At 38.2% G+C, this 20,748-nt stretch overlaps 1 protein-coding gene across 2 annotated transcripts in view; it reads right to left on the bottom strand.

Moving 5' to 3' along the window:
- Positions 1 to 20,748, bottom strand: part of MAP2K5 (mitogen-activated protein kinase kinase 5) — a 267,148-nt gene that overhangs the window by 104,268 nt on the left and 142,132 nt on the right. For both annotated transcript variants that reach the window (XM_082838889.1, XM_082838890.1), the window contains exons 14-15: positions 8,349 to 8,422; positions 7,338 to 7,388 (exon numbers count right to left, since the gene is read on the bottom strand). In XM_082838889.1, coding sequence (XP_082695015.1) covers positions 7,338 to 7,388; positions 8,349 to 8,422 — 125 coding nt within the window. The remainder of the gene's footprint in view (positions 1 to 7,337; positions 7,389 to 8,348; positions 8,423 to 20,748) is intronic.

The following is a 20,748-nucleotide window of genomic DNA, read 5'->3' as shown; positions in this document are numbered from 1 at the left end:
GAGGCCAAGGTGGCCTGCTCTGTCCTCTCCCCTCTAAAACCAAACCAAACTAAACCAAATCAAACCAAACCAATGGCCAGGTATGACACTACTGAGAGAAGACCTGTGATGAACATTTTTCTGTTAAAAAGCAAAAGCTGAGTTACTTTCTGACATGACATTTGTCACTAGTGTGGAAAGCTTAATAAACGGAAAACCATGACTCTTGTCTGAAGCACCTGTAGTGGAGTTAAAGTGTCGGGGAAAAACTCTCGTCTGTACTTAATGAGAACAGTAAGGAGTGGTGATGATATAAAAAGCAGAGGATTCTAAAAGGGCAGTGGCTCTAAGATGGCATGCACACTCCACCCCTCCACTTACCGCCGTGACTGGGCATTTATCCAGGGCCCATATTTAGTTAACTCATTCCAGAATTGTCTCTATTTATAACACAGTACCCTAGGGTTTACTTGTCAAAAGCAGGACGATACCAAGGTACATCCCTTACCTCTTCCCATAAAGGAACTTCTGCTCAGGCTACTCAGAAAATTAACAAAGTATGCACAAATACTTTAGGTTAGTATATAATCAAAAAGTATATATCATAAACAATGGAAATTTTTTAGAAAGCCGGCAAGATCACTGTGTGGGTAGTAGAGCATACTGGTTAAACAAGGATTCTGGAGTCACACTGCTCTAACTCAATCTATTTTCCAGTTCACTAATTCTCTCTTCTGCTCCATCCAATATGCTACCAAATAGTGAGCTTTTCATTTTTATCTAGTAGTTTTGTTTGGGACTTTCTCGAATCAAGTATGTCACTTTAAAAATTTTTGATCTAAAGTCTGCTTACAGCTGTTGTTCCTTCATGTTGCTCTGTTTCCTCGTGTGACTAGTTTTCTTTGGCTGCTTGTTAGTTTTTGTTCTTCAAAAAAATGTTTGGAAAGGTTCTCTGAGGCCTAAAGTGGATGTGCCCACCTCAAACAATATTCTCAGCATGAAGCTCCTTTTCTAACTCAGGTCACATATACAAACATCCAGGGTGCAAATCTGTGCCAGAGTTAAGTCTATGGCCACAACTTTCTCCCTTTTCCTTTTTCTCCTGCTGCTCTGCTTGGCTCTGAGAAGCCTTCTCTTTTGTTCCCTGGGATCGGGGAGGAAGAGCAGCTTTAACTCTGGTTTGCTTTTATACTGGGGTGAGGGCCTCTTCAGGCTTCCAGCATAATATGGGGAAGATCTTCTCCAAGACCCTCTGCCTTAAGGGAGCCCCCATATCATTCACAGCTGTAGCAGTACAGGCAAATGTCCTCAGGAATAAGCAGCTTTGGTGCTCTGACATTCTGCTTTCCCTTCTGTTTCAGGTTTCCATCTGAAAACCGTCCTGGGAGTTCCCTGTTGTCGTTTTAGCTCTTCAGTGCACTTGAGATGGTTTTTAAAGTATTTTAATTAGCATTTTTCAACAGAAGAGTTGGTCCAAATAACCTAATGTGCTACTACCATAAACTAGAAGCTGGTGTCCTAATTAAATCTTGACTGTCACTACTTGCCAGCTCTGAGAATCTGGGCTAAAGTTACTTCACCTTTGGTTTCCTCATCTGTAAAATGAAGACGATAATAACAATATGTATGCTTAATGGAGTTGTCTGAAGATTAAATAAATCCATGTAATATGCTCAATTCAGTACATGCCACGTGGGGATGCTCAGTAAATGCTGGCCTCCTTCTAATCAACACCGTGTACGACCACTGCATGAGCATGGCCAACTGAGTTGTATCACGTAATCTGTATAGGTTATAATCTGGGTAAAGGTAATTTCTAAGAACAGGAATAGTCCAGGTAGAAAACAATGTTCAGGAGATAAGAATAGTTATTTAGATTGACTTTCTGATACCAAAGGACAAGTATCTGCATAAGATTTCTTAATTTCAAAACTTCAGGTATTCATAACAATAATGTCAAACTTTTATATTTGATTTTTAAAAATTGTAATAGGACTTCCCTGGCGGTCCAGTGGTTGGGACTCAGCGTGCTGCAGGGGTCATGGGTTCAGTCCCTGGCTGGGGAGCTAGGATCTCTCATGCCGCATGGTGCAGCCAAAAAATATATATACATAATACATCACAATGACTGAATAGTGGGTTAAAGTTTCAGGGACTTCTATCTTTATTATTAATTTTTTTAATAGCTTCTTTTTTTAATATAAATTTATTTATTTTATTTACTTATTTTTGGCTGTGTTGGGTCTTTGTTGCTGCGCATGGCTTTCTCTAGTTGCAGCGAGTGGGGGCTACTCTCTTCATTGTGGTGTGTGGGCTTCTCATTGCAGTGGCTTCTCTTGTTTTGGAGCATGGGCTCTAGGCGTGTGGGCTTCAGTAGTTGTGGCACTCGGGCTCAGTAGTTGTGGCTCGTGGGCTCTAGAACGCAGGCTCAGTAGTTGTGGCACATGGGCTTAGTTGCTCTGCAGCATGTGGGATCTTCCCAGACCAGGACTCAAACCTGTGTCCCCTGAATTGGCAGATGGATTCTTAACCACTGCGCCACCAGGTAAGTCCCCTTCTGTCTTTAAAATAGAGTAAAAGTTCTAGTAATGAGAATTTCCAAGAAATGATTTAATTTAATATAAGCCACCAAAGCCTTTGGACCCCTTTTGTAATCCTTCTGGATGAAATCCTTTTAAAATATAGTTGAAAATATTTCTTGCTTTGGATTAAAATGTCCATTAAACCTAATTACCTGCCCCTAAGATGTAATGTGTCCTTGAACACGCCCCTTCAGTTTTGGGGTCTCAGTATCCTCATTGGTCAATGAGGAAGTGGGACCAGATGACTTTCCAAGTCTCCTATAAGACCCACTGTTTAACATGTCCCTAAATTGTTACTGTTTTTTTGTTTGTTTTCATAACCTAAGGATCTTAGAAAACCCTCCCTATCTTTATCCTAATTACCATTTTCTTATACCTTACATTTCAGATTGTAGGAGAAGTAAGACTGTTCACACATGCACGGCTATTTCTTTGATTTATTTTCTTTTCAATATCTGAGCAGTCTAGTTGGTTATATTTGAGTCATCTGGGGGTCTTCTATACTTTATCACGCAAGTAAGATACTTATTAATACAAAAAAGTTAAATGCTCTGCTTATAATTAGTGAACAAGTCATTTTTGGAATGCAACTTTCATGAACTGATTCATTCATTCAGCACCATGTGAAGGACTGGATATAGAGAATGAGTAGAATAAACCCTGCCCTGTGAAAGTCCTAATCTAGATTTGGAGAGACACATAAATAATCTGGATAGAATGAGAGGCACAGCAGTTAAAAGTTCAGTCTCTGGAGGCTGATTATGTAGGTTTCACTCCTGACTCTGCCACTTATTAGCTGTATGAACCTGGGTAAGTCACTTAACTTCTCTATCCCTTGGTGCCTTCATCTGTAAAAGGACGATAATATTACCTACCTCATAGGGTTGTTGTGAGGATTTAAAGAGATAATATATGTAAAGGTTTAAAAGAGCGACTGGCACACAGTTCTAATTAAGTGTTGGCTATTATTATCATTGTTATTATCACCGTACAGAAACAGGTATGGATATAAAGTGAGAAAAATGGATATAAAATGAGGGCATTACATCAGATGACCTCAAATTGCATATTCTCACAATCTATTACTGTCTTCTACCCCAGCGGTCCCCAACCTTTTTGGCACCAGGGACCGGCTTCGAGGAAGACAATTTTTCCACGGACAGGGGTGGGATGGGATGGTTCAGGAGGCAACGTGAGCGGTGGGGAGCGATGGGGAGCAGCCGATGAAGCTTCGCTCATTCGCCCACCGCTCACCTCCTGCCGTGTGGCCTGGCTCCTGGCAGGCTGTGGACTGGTACTGCTCTGCGGCCCGGGCGTTGGGGACCCTTGCTGTACCCTGTATGTCCCCGCCCCCACCCATTTCACACCACCCTCTATTTCTGAGTCTTTGCTCATCCTCCCACAGTGATCGCTCTCTTTTATAAGTGCTCTTTTCACATACTGTTTGAATCATCAAATTCATATATCATATGCCTTCTCATTCTCTAACGGTACACTTGGTACAACTTATGTCACACATGACGTGGCCACATATAATGCCATGTTTCCTATTTTGCCCAAGTCTTATGTGGATTACAGAGTGGCGCCACTGTACCTGGCTAACTGCATGGAAGGCGCTCAGTAAATACAGGTTGATTAATTCAAAGTACTCAGTTTCAGAAAGAGCCTTCACTGGCATAGACCAGAAGTTGGCAAGCTTTTTCCATAAACGGCCAGATAGTAAATATTTTTCACTTTGTCGGCCATATGGTCTCTGGTACAACTGTCACAACTACTCCACTCTGCCACTGTAGCACTAAAGCAGTCACAGACGATATATAAATAAATGGGTATGGCCATGTTCCAACAGATCTTTCCTTTTTTTTAATTTAATTTTTTACTTTGAAATACTTATTAACTAACAAGAAGTTGAAAAGCGTATATACAGGGAGGTTTTGTGCACCCTTCACCCAGTTCCCCCAGTGGTAGTACTATAATACAATATCACGATACCTCCGGCAGGGATTAAACCTGTAACAGAATAATAAATGTTATTTCCACCTTCCCCAACTCCCAACCTCTGATCTCACACCAGTTAGGTAAGTCATGGCCAACGAGAGCCTGCTGAATTGAGCCAAGCTCACTATCAGGCTATCACACTCTTTGCTTCCTAGGTATCTTATGCTTTTTACAGCTTGAACTATAAAGTTGATGACTAGAACATACTCACCGAAGAAGCAAAGTAATTTTAGCTCTGCCAATCTGAGCTAACGTTTCATAATTTATTTATTTATTTATTTATTTTGCGGTATGTGGGCCTCTCACTGTTGTGGCCTCTCCCGCCGCGGAGCATAGGCTCCAGACGCGCAGGCCCAGCGGCCATGGCTCACGGGCCCAGCCGCTCCGCGGCATGTGGCATCCTCCCAGACCGGGGCACGAACCCGCGTCCCCTGCACCGGCAGGCGGACTCCCAACCACTGCGCCACCAGGGAAGCCCACGTTTCATAATTTTAATCCCCACATTTTCAATTAAGAGATGGACGCAGCACATTCATCCATAAACAAAAAGGGAAAAAAGTAATTTCTTTAATGTACACCTGGGAAAGACAACTGTAATCTAGATTTGTAGATTCAAACATATTGCAATTTAATTATCAGAGCAATTTAGAGCTACTATGAACATGATGGGGAGTGGAAAAGTTGTTTCATTTTTTGTTTGTTTTAAATCACAGTGTTCCATATTTTTTCAAAGACTGAAATCATGTCATTTGGCACAGTTTTGTTAATTATAAAGATGGCTCACCAATCTCAGATAACCTAATAGAGCCAAGAAGGTGATTAAGTTTTGTAAAAATAGGTATGATGACTTCAGAGATTAACTTTTTGTCACATTACCTAGAAAAATGAGAAAGAATAAATTTTCTTTAAAAACAATGCAAGGCAAAAATTAACTGTTCTGGTATCTCAATTAAAAAATCCTTTGTAGTGTTCTGAGAATAAGATCCAGGGTTTCATCCATATTAACATTTTTTTACCAAGATAATATATGAACAAAGAATACTGAGAAAAAGATCCAGCGTTCTACCCATACTTCGTTTAATTCATATAAAGACTACTAGAAGTGAAATGGACTACCTGAATAAATCTAGAACCCTCAGCAAAAAACTAAACTTAAGACGTTAAAGTAAAACTTTGCTCCAAAATACTAAATAAGTTTCCTGCTTGTCTCCTCCCAGCCCCCAACTCTTGAAGTGACTGTGGACGTCAATAAATAACAGCAATTTTATGGGGACTTCCCTGGTGGTGCAGTGGTTAAGAATCCACCTGCCAATGCAGGGGACACGGGTTCAATCCCTGGTCTGGGAAGATTGCAAATGAGCACCTAAGCCCATGTGCCACAACTACTGAGCCTGAGCTCTAGAGCTCGCGTGCAGCAACTACTGAAGCCCACGCGCCTAGAGCCTGTGCTCCACAACAAGAGAAGCCACTGCAGTGAGAAGCCCCTGCACCCATATGGAATCTAAAAAAAAAAAAATGGTTCTGAATAATCTAGGGGCAGGACAGGAATAAAGACGCAGACATAGAGAATGGACTTGAGGACACGGGGAGGGGGAAGGGTACGCTGGCACGAAGTGAGAGAGTGGCACTGACATATATACACTACCAAATTCAAAACAGATAGCTAGTGGGAAGCAGCCGCATAGCACAGGGAGACCAGCTCAGTGCTTTGTGACCACCTAGAGGGGTGGGATAGGGAGGGTGGGAGGGAGATGCAAGAGGGAGGGGATATGGGGATATATGTATACATATAGCTGATTCACTTTGTTATACAGCAGGAACTAACACAACAATGTAAAGCAATTATATACTCCAGTAAAGATGTTAAAAAAAAAGGGGGTAGGGAGGACTGACTAAATTGAGATATTTAATAGCTATTGTAAAATATGTGTGCTATTCTCCTTGCAGTAAAGAAAAAAAATTTAATTTAAAAAATGTTAAAAAAAAAAAAAAAAGAAGCCCGCGCACCGCAACGAAGAGTAGCCCCCGCTTGCCGCAACTAGAGAAAGCCCGCACACAGCAATGAAGGCCCAACACAGCCAAAAAAAAAGCAATTTTATGGACACAAATAACTTCCCTTACTTAAAAGGAAGGAAAAAGAAACGGGTCAAAGCCAAGTCCACATTGGTATTTGAAACAGTTCTATGCTTCTACTCTTTATTCCTGGTAAATTTATTTCAGAGAGACCAAGTAACTTGTCTTATAATAGGTATGAACCCAAGTAAACAGAATATAGATATACAAGTTCGACAGAGAATTGTCTGCTAAATCTTTACATTCAGAGGATCAGATCATAAGTAATAATTTACAATCAGATCCATAAGTAATAATTTAATTTTTAATTAATAATTTAATTTTGAGTTGCTGTCAAAGCATGCTTATTCCTGGAAAAAAGAGTTGATCTTATTGACTGACATTCTGGTATACTTTAGGGTTAATTAAATAATCAATGAGGCAAAGTAGGCAATGTGCTATAAGATACAATTTTTCTATAGGATTATACTTCAAAATGATTTTATACTCAAACCAACCAGTTAAGTGAATAAAGTCAGAGAAGTTGGTAGCTCCTGTATAAACCCTAACGTCTTTTAGGAAGATTTAAAAATCCAATCATGACTGGATTGACTTTGTAATTTATGATCTGTTAGGCTAAAGCTGTGGAATTAATTCAAGAATTATACATTACCAAGTACATAAAGATGTTGGTTTTAAATGTTATTTTTGCATAAGTTTACTTACCGCCATATAAGCATTTGTTCCAACATACGTCTTGGCTATAGAATTCACCAGCTATGAGACAAAACAGTCTGTCAGAACAATATAAAGATAATGTGGAAATAAAATGGGCAATTATTCCTCATTTAACTTACAATCATCATTTCTATAAATCAACTAAAAATTATATAAAAAGGAACAAATTTATCTACAAAGGCATTAAAAATGATTACATCTCTTTTCTTTTGAATGTGATTTCCAACTTAAACAAGCATAGCATTACAGTTTATAGCAGATAACCTTAAACAATTCACTTAAGCAGGATGCTTATCGCTTTAGTACCCCAAACCCGCCTGATTGTACAAAGTCAATTTGAAGTAGAATTTGAACACAATCATTTTTTAGTCAGATGGTCAAGATGTGAATGAAGCCTCATGCATTACTAGAATGAAACGAACACTAAATACGCTGGAGGGATAACAGACTTTGACAACTCATAATACAATGATGACCTTCGCTTTGGTCTTCGTGTTTGGCTGGGAGTAAAGGTGGCTGCAATTCAAATCAACATCACAGCACGCTCATGGGTCACTATCACCAGGGTTCTCAGGGGAGGCCCAAAATGGAAATTAATTAAAATTTGTGCTGCACATTGTAATGGCCCTCCACCATTGTTGCTCCCAATATTAATTTTTATTGTGGGCCAGTTGGGCTCCCCAGGCACAGCTCCCACTCTGCCCTCCCTTTTGTCTGGCCAAAACGCTTTCATATCAAAGCTGCATATCAATGAAGTTTGCTATTCGTAAGTAGTAATTACAATATCAGCAGTTTTTACTGTCATTAAACAATGAACAATCATATTCTGATGAAGGAAACTCGCTCAGAGATTAAAAATGAATAACACAATCCCAGCCAACGAGAAGATGCAGAGTTCTGTTTGTCTGGCAGCTAGGTGATTTTTCAATCGAGAGAGTAGAATGAAAATAGAAAGTGGATGTTACAGAGAAGAAAGATCGGCAGGAAAATGAGACCTACCTGAGTGCTAACTCCAAAATCACACAGCTTGACTTGTCCTCTTGTGTTTACTAGCATATTAGAGGGCTTCACATCTAAAAAGGGACCAGAAAAATCCATGTCACTAGTTCCATATCTACAGTGCTTGTTCTAAAAAAAGCACACATGCACACCATACCATATTGCAGAATTGACATCATCTGTTCAACCTAGAATTCTAACCACAAATTTAACGCAAAGCATTTTACCTGGAGGCAAAATGTAAGGTCCTAACTCCCTCACTTCCAACCATTTCTGATTTCTACAGAAGCAAGGGTTTATTTACTTCACGTGAAAGTCAAATAAAATCTTGGCTTCCAACAACAGTAAATACACCCAATATCCTACTCCAGCTTTCAGGAAAAGTAGCTAAGAAAATGTAACCTTCCTGCAAAGAATTTGTACAGAAAGGCTTAGTTCTGCTCTCAAAGTGAAAATGCTCCTCCCACCTCAGGAGCAGTAAGGCCAAAGGGAAGCCAGCAAGGAAAAAAATCATTCATATGTTTGCTGGTAACAGGTGATATCTGGTTGAAACAACGAGAACATGAATGCAGTTCTGCTGTTTCCTGGTTTTACGTGCTACTTCAGATAATCCTCAGAAACTGATCTAAAAGATGTGTAAATGTGTGTGCATGCGTGCACTTATCAGTCTTTGTTTCATTTATCCTCTTCCCTTACATCATTTCGACTGTTGTTAGAGTTAACAAAAGAACTGGCACAGCTTTTGCCAAGGCAGTCCGCTAAATAATGACACAAAGCGTTTCTGTGAAGCATCGTCAGTGACAACAATGGGCCTTTTCAGGAATTCAAGGAGCCCACAAAAACCATCCCAGCAGGATAAGAGCACACCACTTTTGATGGTACAGCAGAGCACCTGCTTCAATGCTTCATCTTCAGTGGCGAAAGTGGTCAAGAACAGACAACTTGTTATATTTAATACAGCATCTAACCTTAATTACCCCAAAACTAAAGACTCATAATTTTTATGTAACATCTAAAAAAAATCTGTGAGTTAATCTCACTCCGTCCCTCCACCCTGCAAAAAGTATCTTACCAAAAGTAGGTACTTAACTCAAACTTCAAGTTCAAACTCAGTAACCAACGATTATTGAACCCTACCTACCATATGACAGGCAACATGACAGGCATTTTCTCATACATGTGCTCATTTGGCGTTGCCTGACGGACACTAGAATGTAAACTCCACAAAGGCAGGGACTTTGTCTCTTTTATTGACTACTATATTCCAGTCCCTGAAGAGTAACAGGCATATGGTATATGCTTAGTAAGTATTTGTTAATAGATGAGAATAAGTTAATGGAAACCACGAACACACAGTATTATTTTGTTGATGATACTGTTGTGATCAGGGGTTAGCTGTAGACCACGTCTCTGTAGCATGCCCTTTCAGGTAAAACACACTATATACTTCCTTTAGGGGGGCTTTCTCTTTGAATACAGGTCACTATGCCCAGGCAGGTGTAAGCTTTTTCAACCAACTGGTCTCTCTGCCGCCAGTTTTCCCCAATTTCAATATAAACCTTATACCACCATCATATTAAATATACTTTCACTCTATCACTTCTCTCCTTGAGGAGGAAGTAAAATATTCCCTGGCCTCCCCTGCCAACCCCAGTGTGAACTTCTTAAGAATAGGGTTGTGCTTTCAAATATGCCTCAATAGTTTGCACAAAAAATATACATCATAGACAGCCACAGTAGACACTCAATAAATGTGTGCCGAACTGACAGAAATGTTAGGCTCTACAAAGCCTGGTCTTATTTTCCAAACCTAATTCTCATTATAAGCCCTCAACTTTGAATATTTTTCTTTTGGACAATCTTCTCTTTTATATACTGATACCCTTAAACCATTCTTAAGCCATACATCAGATGGAGATAGATAAAGAACAAATATTCTGAGCTCTTGGAAGAAGGAGCTACATGGAAATCACAAGGTATGGTAAAAAGAACAAATTCTTAGCTTTAATCAGACACATATTTGACTTAAGTGGATCAACAGAGAGAGAAAGAATAAAACAACAAAATTTCTAGATTATATTCTAAAAGGCAAGGTGTAAATAAGAACTTTATGGCATTTTCAGCTCCCCAACATCTTTTTTTACTTACATGTAATCCTACTGCATGACTTTGCACATTCACCTTTCAGCCTAGCTTTCAGGAATACTTTGTGTATGAAAGCAGTAGACATACAGCCATCCTCAAAACAACCTTTGTATTCTGACTAGACTGTTTTAGTCACTGTCTCAAAAGAAACAAATCCAAAACACCCCATTACTAAGCCTTGGTTCATGCTGTGTCCCTGACCCCAAACCACCTGGGTTTAAAAACCCTTCCTTGATATTTTTTGACTGAATCCTGCTCATCCTTCAACTCAAGTACCCCATCTCCCTGTTGCCATACCTACTCAGGCCATCAAAATTGCTGCTTCCTTTGAACTGCTAAAGCATTTACTGTCTGTACCATTTGGAACTGAGCATGTGACATTTTTTTTACTAGTAATTACCACATTTACTGTTACAGGTATCACCAAGTAATAAGTTCACAAGGTAGGAATATGCCTTATACATTTTTGTATGCATCCTGTTGGAGCATATTATCTTTGCTCACTGGTAGATGGCTTTCTAAACAATATACTAAATTTGCTAATATAAGTGTTCCAAACCCAGCAACATCATTTGAACATAAAAGACCCCTTTAAACAAAATCAATGGATTCAGGCTAGAAGACAGAAGACTTGGATTTTAGTCTTTTGGGCCCTGCCAGAAATTTGGCATATGACTTTGGACTAGGCATGTGACATTGTAGTTTTCACCTCTATAGGGAGATAATAAAAGTTACCGTATTAATCTTTAAAAATTGTGGGGATTAGATGAGATAATGAATGTAAAATAGCTTTTAAACTGTCAAACACTCTATAAATATAAGATATTATTATTATCCACTGGCAATCAACGAAGCAATGTAAAGTGTTATATTTTGTTATGTTCAGAAAATAATTTCTGTGCTACTGCAATAAATTTAGGCTGTATTTGGGTAAAATACTAGTTAAAAGAAAATAATTTCAAAAGTCCAGTAAGTAGAATGATAAAACCAATTCAATGTTTATGAGGGGGCATACTTGCCAGACTGTATGTGCTCATTCACCAACAAGGCCACTGAACTGGTCTCCCTATTTTTAGACTTGCTCTACTAGAGTCTGTCTTGAACACAGCAGCTAAAGTGCCCTCTTTAAAACCTAAATCAAACCATGTCATTTCTCTGCCTAAAACCTCCAAGGGCCTCCCAACTCAATGCAAAAGGCAGCCCTCATGAAGGTTTCTAAGGCCTTCTCTGAACTGCCCCCCTACTACCTCTGTACTCTCATCCTTCCTACTCCTCTCCCTGCCCACTCTGTTTCATCTCACTGGCCTTCTTGCCAGGCATGCTCCCTGCTTTGTGGTTCCATATAACTGGAATACTCTGCACCCATATATACATGCATGGCCTGCTCCTTTACTTGTTTTTAGGTTTCTGCTCAAATGTTACCCTTTTAAGAGAAGCCTTCCTCAACCACCCACTATGAACAGCAATATCTTCCCGCCTCCGATATTCCCTTTCCCTCTTCCCTGTTTCAGTGCTCCTCATAACACTTGGCACCACTGACACCCTATATTTGTACATGTATACATGCCCCTCTCAGTCCTCCCGTTTCGAAGGAAAGCTCCATGAATGCAGAGATGTGATCTGTTGTGTTCACTCCTATATCTAGAATAGTGCCTGGTATGGACTAGAAATGATATCTGTTGAACAAATGTTGGTGAATGAATATTTCCACTAAATAGATGGGCAAACGTGCACCTGGAGAAGCATGAATTTGGCCTGAGAAGGAGCTCCATCTTTTCCCACTCAATGGCATATACTTCAGAATAAATACATTTCATTATTAATGAATACATTTCTGAGTGATATTTTTCATTCTGAGAGGATCTATGGGCATTCAAAAATACTCACTCAACAAATATTCACTGATGCCTTAGCATGTGCCAGATATGATAGTAGGTCTGTGGAGAGAAGCATGAGTAAGACCCACCTCTGCCCTTCAGGAGAGTGTAGACCAAGGAACTGCTGGTATATATTTTGACCAAAAATAGTGCACATGAGATTTCAGGATAATAACATTGCATATGTACAATCTAAATGGGATTTGCTTCCTATAATAAAAACAATGAGAGTTATATAACTAAATAGCTCCCAAGCCTGGCTGTGCATTTAAAAACAAAAACAAAAAACCTTTTTTGGTTTCACCTCAGATCTGCTGACTCAGACACCAATCTAAAACAGTCAGGTCTTCAGGTCAGCACTTAGAAAAGACCAACATAATGGGCTGTATTTCCCTCTGATTAAACTGCTGGCAAGTTCAGAATATCTGAAGAGAAATTTCATCTACTGTTTAACTTTACTTTTTAAAATCAATTTTATTCATTAAAAAAATCAATTTTATTGCAGTCATTTTGAATATATAGTTTAGTGACTTTGACATATACATCCATATACCCACACCACAATCAAGATATGAAACATTTATAGCACCCCAAAAGGTTCCCTGTGCCCCTTTACAGTCAACTCCACCCTGACCTCTGGCAACTACTGATTGGTTTCTGTTATTTTTAGATGATTTTTGCCTTTTCTACATATATCATCAACCCCGTAATATGTTGTTATAATTTTTGCTTTAAAAAGTCTGATGATTAGTTTGGATGGTACCTCTCTGTCACTAATATTTAAAATGGATATTTTGCAGACAGTACGCAGCTGGGTCTTTTTTTCGACTAGTTTTGACAATTTGTGCTCTTCACTGCTGTATTTAGACCATTCACATTTAACGTAATTAGTGATATGGCTGAGTTGAACTCTACCATCCTACTATTTGTCCCATCTCTTCTTAGTTCCTTTCTTCTTTCATTGCCTTCTTTTGGACTAGATGGGCTCTTTTTAGCATTCCATTGATCTCTACTATTGACTTCTAAGCCAGAAGTTGGCAAACTTTTTCTGTAAAGGACCAAAGGTGTTGAGAGTCACGTGGTTTTTGTTGTAACTACTCAATTTTGCCACTGTACTGCAGAAGCAATCACAGGCAATGTGGAAATAAATGGCATGGCTGTGTTCCAACAATCTTTGTTTACCAAAACAGGTAATGAGCCAAATTTGACCTGTGGGCTAAAATTTGCCAGCCCATTTGAAGGTTTTCTGTTTTTGTTTTTAACGGCTGTTCTAGGATTTACAATATGTTTCTTTAATGTTTCATTGTCTACTTTCAAATAATATTAGGGTATTTAATTTATAACATAAGAACCTCAGAACAGTATGCTTCCATTTTCTTCCCTCCCATCCTCTGTGCTACTGTTATACATCTTTCCTCTACATATATTATAATTGCCACAATATGGTGTCTTTATTTTTGCTTTAAATAATCATTAAAAAATTTTTTTAAAACATATTTTATTGAAGTATAGTTGATTTACACTGTTAATTTCTGCTGTATGGCAAAATGATTCAGTTATACATATATATATATATATATATATATATATATATACACACATTCTTTTTCATATTCTTTTCCATTATGGTTTATCACAGGATATTTAATATAGTTCCCTGTGCTACACAGTAGGACCTTGTTGTTTATCCATTCTATATATAATAGTTGACATCTGCTAATCCCAAACTCCCAATCCATCCCTCCCCTAACCCCCTCCCTCCTCCTTGGAAACCACAAGTCTCTTGGCGAGGGTCAATTCTTAATTTCCACACATTTCTGTCATTCCTGACTCCTGGACATACGCTGGCCTGAGAGCTACAGTGCTCAGAAGGGTATGTGACATCCTCGGGACCCCAGGACGCAGTGAAGGACCCTGAGCCCCTTATGAGAGGTAGCATGGCAAGGCTGATGCCAATGTCAGCACTACATGCCCACAAACCTGTCAACTCCAGCACTTCCCGGGGAATATGGGGTTGAAAGCAATGGCTTTGGAGCTAGAGCAAGTGTGTCAGCTGTTGTAGTGAGTGAGTCAGTATATGAATGAGGTTTAGATCAGTGCTGAGTGAAAAAATTTTAAAAGGTCTTTTATATATCTACATGTATACACTAATCCTGGTGCTATTTATTCCTTTGTGTAGATCTAACAATCTATCTGGTATCATTTTCCTTCTGTCTAAACAACTTCCTTAACACTTTTTATAATGCTGGTCTATTGGTAATAAATTCTCTCTGCTTTGTTTGCCTTAAAAAGTCTTTACTTAGCTGTTATTTTGGAAAAATATATTTACTGGACCTAGAATTCTGGATTTAAAGGTTTTTTGTTTTTCTCAACATTTTAACAATGTCTTCCCGTTATCTTCTGGTTTGCATAGCTTCTGACAAGAAGTCTGCTGTCATTCTCATTTTTGTTCCTCTCTATTTAATGTATTATGTTTGTTCTGAATATTTTAAAGATTTAAAAAATCACTGGCTTTACATTTTTAATTTTGATGTACTTTGGTATGGTTTTGTGTATATCATGGTTAGAGTTTGTTAGGCCTCCTAGATCTCTGGGTTTATGGGTTTCATCAAATTTGGAAAGTTTGGGAGCACTATTTCTTCAAATTACTTTTTGTTCCCTTTTCTTTCTCCTTTCCTTCTGAGACTCCAGTTACATATATATCCTAGACTTCTTGATACTGTCTCAAAGGTCACTGAGGCTGTGCTCATCTTTTTAGTCTTTTTTTTTTACAGTGATTTTAGCTAATTTCTATATCTCTAACATCAAGATCACAAATCATTTCTTCTGTGGTGTCAAATCTACTGTTAATTCCATCAAGTGAAATTTTTACTTCAGATATTTTATTTTTCATATCTAGAAGTTCGACTTGGTTCTTTTTTCTGTCTTCTCTCTCTCACCTCATGCTCATGTTTCCCATTAAATCCTTGAGTATATTTATCATAACTGTTCTAAAGTCCTTGTCTGCCAACGGGAGAGTCCCATTTCTATTGACTGATTGTTCTCCTGCTAATGGTCTTTCATCCATTATCAGAAGAAAAAAATTGTTTTCACATACTGATTTTTATTTAGATGCCATGTATTCTGAATCGTATATTGCTGAGCGAATTTGCTGTAATCCTTTAAAGAGTGCTAAACTTGATACTGGCAGGTAGTTAACTTACTTGAAGATAGCCAGATCATTTTGAGGCTTATTTTGGAACTTTTATTTATGGAAAGCCAGAGCAATCCCTACTCTAGGGCTAGTTTAGCCCCTCTATTAAAACATGACCCTTCTAAAGTCTCTCCTGAATGCTCCAATGTATCCAAAAAGGTCTCTCTACTCTGGCTGGTTAGAATTTTTAAAATTCCCAACCTTGTGTAAGCTTTGGGAATTGTTTAGCTTACAGAACCCCAGATGTTTTCATTCCCAAACTAGCTTTGTAAGATTTCACCCTACAAAAGCAGAGGTTGATATTCAGCCAAAAATTCAAGGAGAGCCTCACACAAGTTCTTGAGCTCTTTCTTTTTGCACAGTTCCTGCATCTCTAGGACTCTGCTCTGTAAATTTTAGCCATTTTAAAGCCTTCTTGACAGCCAAACTCTGTCTCTTCAGCTCAGTAAGATCTTTGGGCTCTGACTGGTTCCCCTTCCTTATGCTGCAGTCTGGAAATTGTCTCCAGGCTTAAAACTTGGGTGATCATAGGGCTCCCCTCATCTGTTTCCCTTCTCTTCAGGATCACAGTCCTGCACTGCTTGTTATCTAATACCTGAAAACAGATGTTTCATAACTTTTGTCTAGCTTCCTAGTTGTTTTTGGTGGAGGTTCCACAGCAGCATTTCCTTCCTGGGTAGAAGTGGAACTATCCCTTTATTTTAAAATTCTTGTTTTTTATCCTTGGTTCACTGTTTACACCTCATATTGTAAGCTGCCTCAAATCCTTTTTTGAAATAAATAGGATATAATAATTAAGACTTTATTTAGTTAGACTAAATCTGAATTCATGTGACAGAATTTGAAGCAAATGGAATCCTTTTAAATGTTGGAATGAGGATAGTTCCTCTAAGTATCACTTTATCAGAATAAAATACTCCACCTTATACCTGAGTTATCAACAATCCTAGTATATAGCCACCGAACTTATCACTTCCATGTTTTCATTTAAAACATGGAAATTCTATAATTCTCAAGAACAGCTCCAGGAATACTAAAATGATTTTTGTTGCTTTTTTTTTCTTTTTTTGGTTTGTTTTCAACTTCATCCCAAGCCAGAAACAAGAGGACAGATTAGGCAAGAAAGATTACTTTTAAGGAGACTTATATCTATGCTTATTTTAATGCAATCTCAAGTTATGGAAAACAAACAGCAACTGAGAGCATACAGCTTTTCATTCAGCTCACTTAAAAACATCATAGCCATTCTTCTGTAAGCGAAGCACAGAAAAGATGAGTCATTAAAGTGACTGATTATAAATGGCAATCATCAGGGCAGATGCAAGTCATTTTGGTTTAATCAGGCCATTAATTATTACGGTTTATCAATTAGTTTTATTGAAGGCAAGGGGGCTTAAACGAATAGTAGGGCATTGATTTTAACTGAGATATTTTCTAAAAGAAAATACAAATGAGGTGTGTAGAATCTGAAATTACATACAAGTCCTCTTCATACCAGTAAAAAGAAATAAGCTTCATCTAATGTAAACCATAAGCCTTTAGTGAAAAACCAAATTAGCAATAATCCCTTTGCATTATACATAAAATAACATGTTTTAGTGTTCCCTAATTTGAGGTTTGCTTTGTCCTGGCCAAGAGGTCAATATCATGTTGGAGAAAGTGAAATGAAGGTGCAATGTAAAGTGACCCATTTTTAATATTAGGTATTTCCTATCCTCTTTCATTAAAAAAAAATTTAGTCATTTTATACAGATAGGATTTTATAGGAGTCAGTATAGATTCCCATTGGCCACATCCTCTCAGAAAAAGCAGAGGTGACACGGAAAGTGCGTGTGTATGCACACATGGGTGCATATCTGTGAAAGAGACAGTGTATGTGTGAGTGTATGATATATAAGATTAAGGGTGATATGTGATCCTCCTACACTGACAAAAGCTGTCATGAAAATCAAATGAGACTGTGTGCTTAGCAGTGCCTGTCAAAGAGACACGGCTCAATGAATTGTTGAATAAATAAAATAAACGGGAGAAACATTTCCTAAACTTGAATACACTATATATACTGGAAACTATGCTTTGTAGAATCAGTAATGACAATGACGCTTACCTTAGAAAGTCAGGATGTGAATCATTTAATATATTAGACCAGACCCAAATTTCACTATATGAGCTCTACCTGAAGGCAGGCTTCTTCCAGGAAGGCAAGTGCTGTTCACTGAAGAGTTAACAATTATCCAATCACATGTAACTCCTGTCACAATATTTTCCCACTCCTTCAGTGAGATTTCACAGTAAGGTGTGCTTTTTAATGATATGTAATGAATATTTGATTTGTAGCAGTGACAGCCCATGTAGATAATAGGTAGTTATGATGCAGTTCTGTTTAATAATTTGAAGTGCTTAGAAGACTATTAGAAAAATATTAGGAAGTTGGAAAAAGGGAAGAACTTAGAAATGGAATTACAGTGTCATGCAGAAGATAATGATAGGAGGTTTCTATAGGAAACTGTAACTAAATAAAAATCAACCCCTAAGTGTCTTTAAAAATTAAACGTAAACTTACCATACAAACCTTGTGGTCACTTTCCTATTTCAACTTTAATAAAATATGAAATATCAGTTAATTACTGATACTAAACATATACTATGTATCAATGGTTAATGGCTATTTCTTCTCAAAACTGACGTGTACTAGATGACTTGATTCACTGTGATTACAAATATCTAAAGATACATACCAAACCCAGGTATCTACTCAAGAGAAATGAAAACACAGAACCAAATAAAGACTTGTGTATGAAAGTAGCATTAATCTTTCTTTAACATTTTATTGGAGTATAATTGCTTTACAAAGGTGTGTTAGTCTCTGCTTTATAACAAAGTGAGTCAGTTATACATATACATATGTTCCCATATCTCTTCCCTCTTGCATCTCCCTCCCTCCCACTCTCCCTATCCCATCCCTGTAAGTGGTCACAAACCACCCAGCTGATCTCCCTGTGCTATGCGGCTGCTTCCCACTAGCTATCTATTTTGCATTTGGTAGTGTATATATGTCCATGCCAATCTCTCACTTTGTCACAGCTTACCCTTCGCCCTCCCCATAACCTCAAGTCCATGTGCCAGTAGGTCTGTGTCTTTATTCCCATCTTACCCCTAGGTTCTTCATGACCTTTTTTTTTTATCTTAGACTCCATATATATATGTTAGCATACGGTATCTGTTTTGCCTTTCTGACTTACTTCACTCTGTATGACAAACTCTAGGTCCATCCACCTCACTACAAATAACTCAATTTCGTTTCTTTTGATGGCTGAGTAATATTCCATTGTATATATGTGCCACATTTTCTTTATATATTCATCTGTTGATGGACACTTAGGTTGCTTCCATCTCCTGGCTATTGTAAACAGAGGTGCAATGAACATTTTGGTACGTGACTCTTTTTGAATTATGGTTTTCTCAGGGTGTATGCCCAGTAGTGGGATTGCTGGGTTGTATGGTAGTTCTATTTGTAGTTTTTTAAGGAACCTCCATACTCTCCATAGTGCCTGTACCAATTCACATTCCCACCAGCAGTGCAAGAGTGTTCCCTCTTCTCCACACCCTCTCCAGCATTTACTGTTTCTAGATTTTTGGATGATGGCCATTCTGACCGGTGTGAGATGATATCTCATTGTAGTTTTGATTGGCATTTCTCTAATGATTAATTTGCATTTCTCTAATGTTGAGCATTCTTTCATGTGTTTGTTGGCAATCTGTATATCTTCTTTGGAGGAATGTCTATTTCGGTCTTCTGCCCATTTTTGGATTGGGTTGCTTGTTTTTTAGTTATTGAGCTGCATGAGTTGCTTGTAAATTTTGGTGATTAATCCTTTGTCAGTTGCTTCATTTGCAAATATTTTCTCCCATTCTGAGGGTTGTCTTTTGGTCTTGTTTATGGTTTCCTTTGCTGTGCAAAAGCTTTGAAGTTTCATTAGGTCCCATTTGTTTGTTTTTATTTCCATTTCTCGAGGAGGTGGGTCAAAAAGGATCTTGCTGTGATTTATGTCATAAAGTGTTCTGCCTATGTTTCTGCCTATGTTTTCCTCTAACAGTTTCATAGTGTCTGGCCTTACATTTAGGTCTTTAATCCATTTTGAGCTTATTTTTCTGTATGGTGTTAGGGAGTGTTCTAATTTCATACTTTTATATATGTACCTGTCCAGTTTTCCCAACACCACTTATTGAGAAGGCTGTTTTTTCTCCACTGTATATTCTTGCCTCCTTTATCAAAGATAAGGTGACCATATGTGCATGGGTTTATCTCTGGGCTTTCTGTCCTGTTCCATTGATCTATATTTGCTTTTGTGCCAGTACCATACTGTCTTGATTACTGTAGTTTTGTAGTATAGTCTGAAGTCATGGAGCCTGATTCCTCCAGCTCCATTATTTGTTCTCTCAAGATTTCTTTGGTTATTCGGGATCTTTTGTGTTTCCATACAAATTGTGAAATTTTTTGTTCTAGTTCTGTGAAAAATGCCAGTGGTAGTTTGATAGGGATTGCATTGAATCTGTAGATTGCTTTGGGTAGTAGAGTCATTTTCACAATGTTGATTCTTCCAATCCAAGAACATGGTATATTTCTCCATCTGTTTGTATCACCTTTAATTTCTTTCATCAGTGTCTTATAATTTTCTGCATACAGGTCTTTTGTCTCCTTAGGTAGGTTTATTCCTAGATATTTTATTCTCTTTGTTGCAATGGTAAATGCGAGTGTTTTCTTAATTTCACTTTCAGATTTTTCATCATTAGTGTATAAGAATGCCAGAGGTTTCTCTGCATTAATTTTGTATCCTGCTACTTGACCAAATTCATTGATGAGCTCTAGTAGTTTTCTGGTAGCATCTTTAGGATTCTCTACGTATAGTGTCATGTCATCTGCAAACAGTGACAGCTTTACTTCTTCTTTTGCAATTTGGATTCCTTTCATTTCTTTTTCTTCTCTGATTGCTGTGGCTAAAACTTCCAAAACTATGTTGAGTAAGAGTGGTGAGAGTGGGCACCCTTGTCTTGCTCCTGATCTTAGTGGAAATGGTTTCAGTTTTTCACCATTGAGGACGATGTTGGCTGTGGGTTTGTCATATATGGCCTTTATTATGTTGAGGAAAGTTCCCTCTATGCCTACTTTCTGCAGGGTTTTTAT

The sequence above is a fragment of the Leucopleurus acutus genome (assembly GCF_964270905.1).
Source record: "Leucopleurus acutus genome assembly, chromosome: 1".
Taxonomy (NCBI): Eukaryota; Metazoa; Chordata; class Mammalia; order Artiodactyla; family Delphinidae; genus Leucopleurus; species Leucopleurus acutus.
This window is presented reverse-complemented; position numbering and strand designations above follow the sequence as displayed.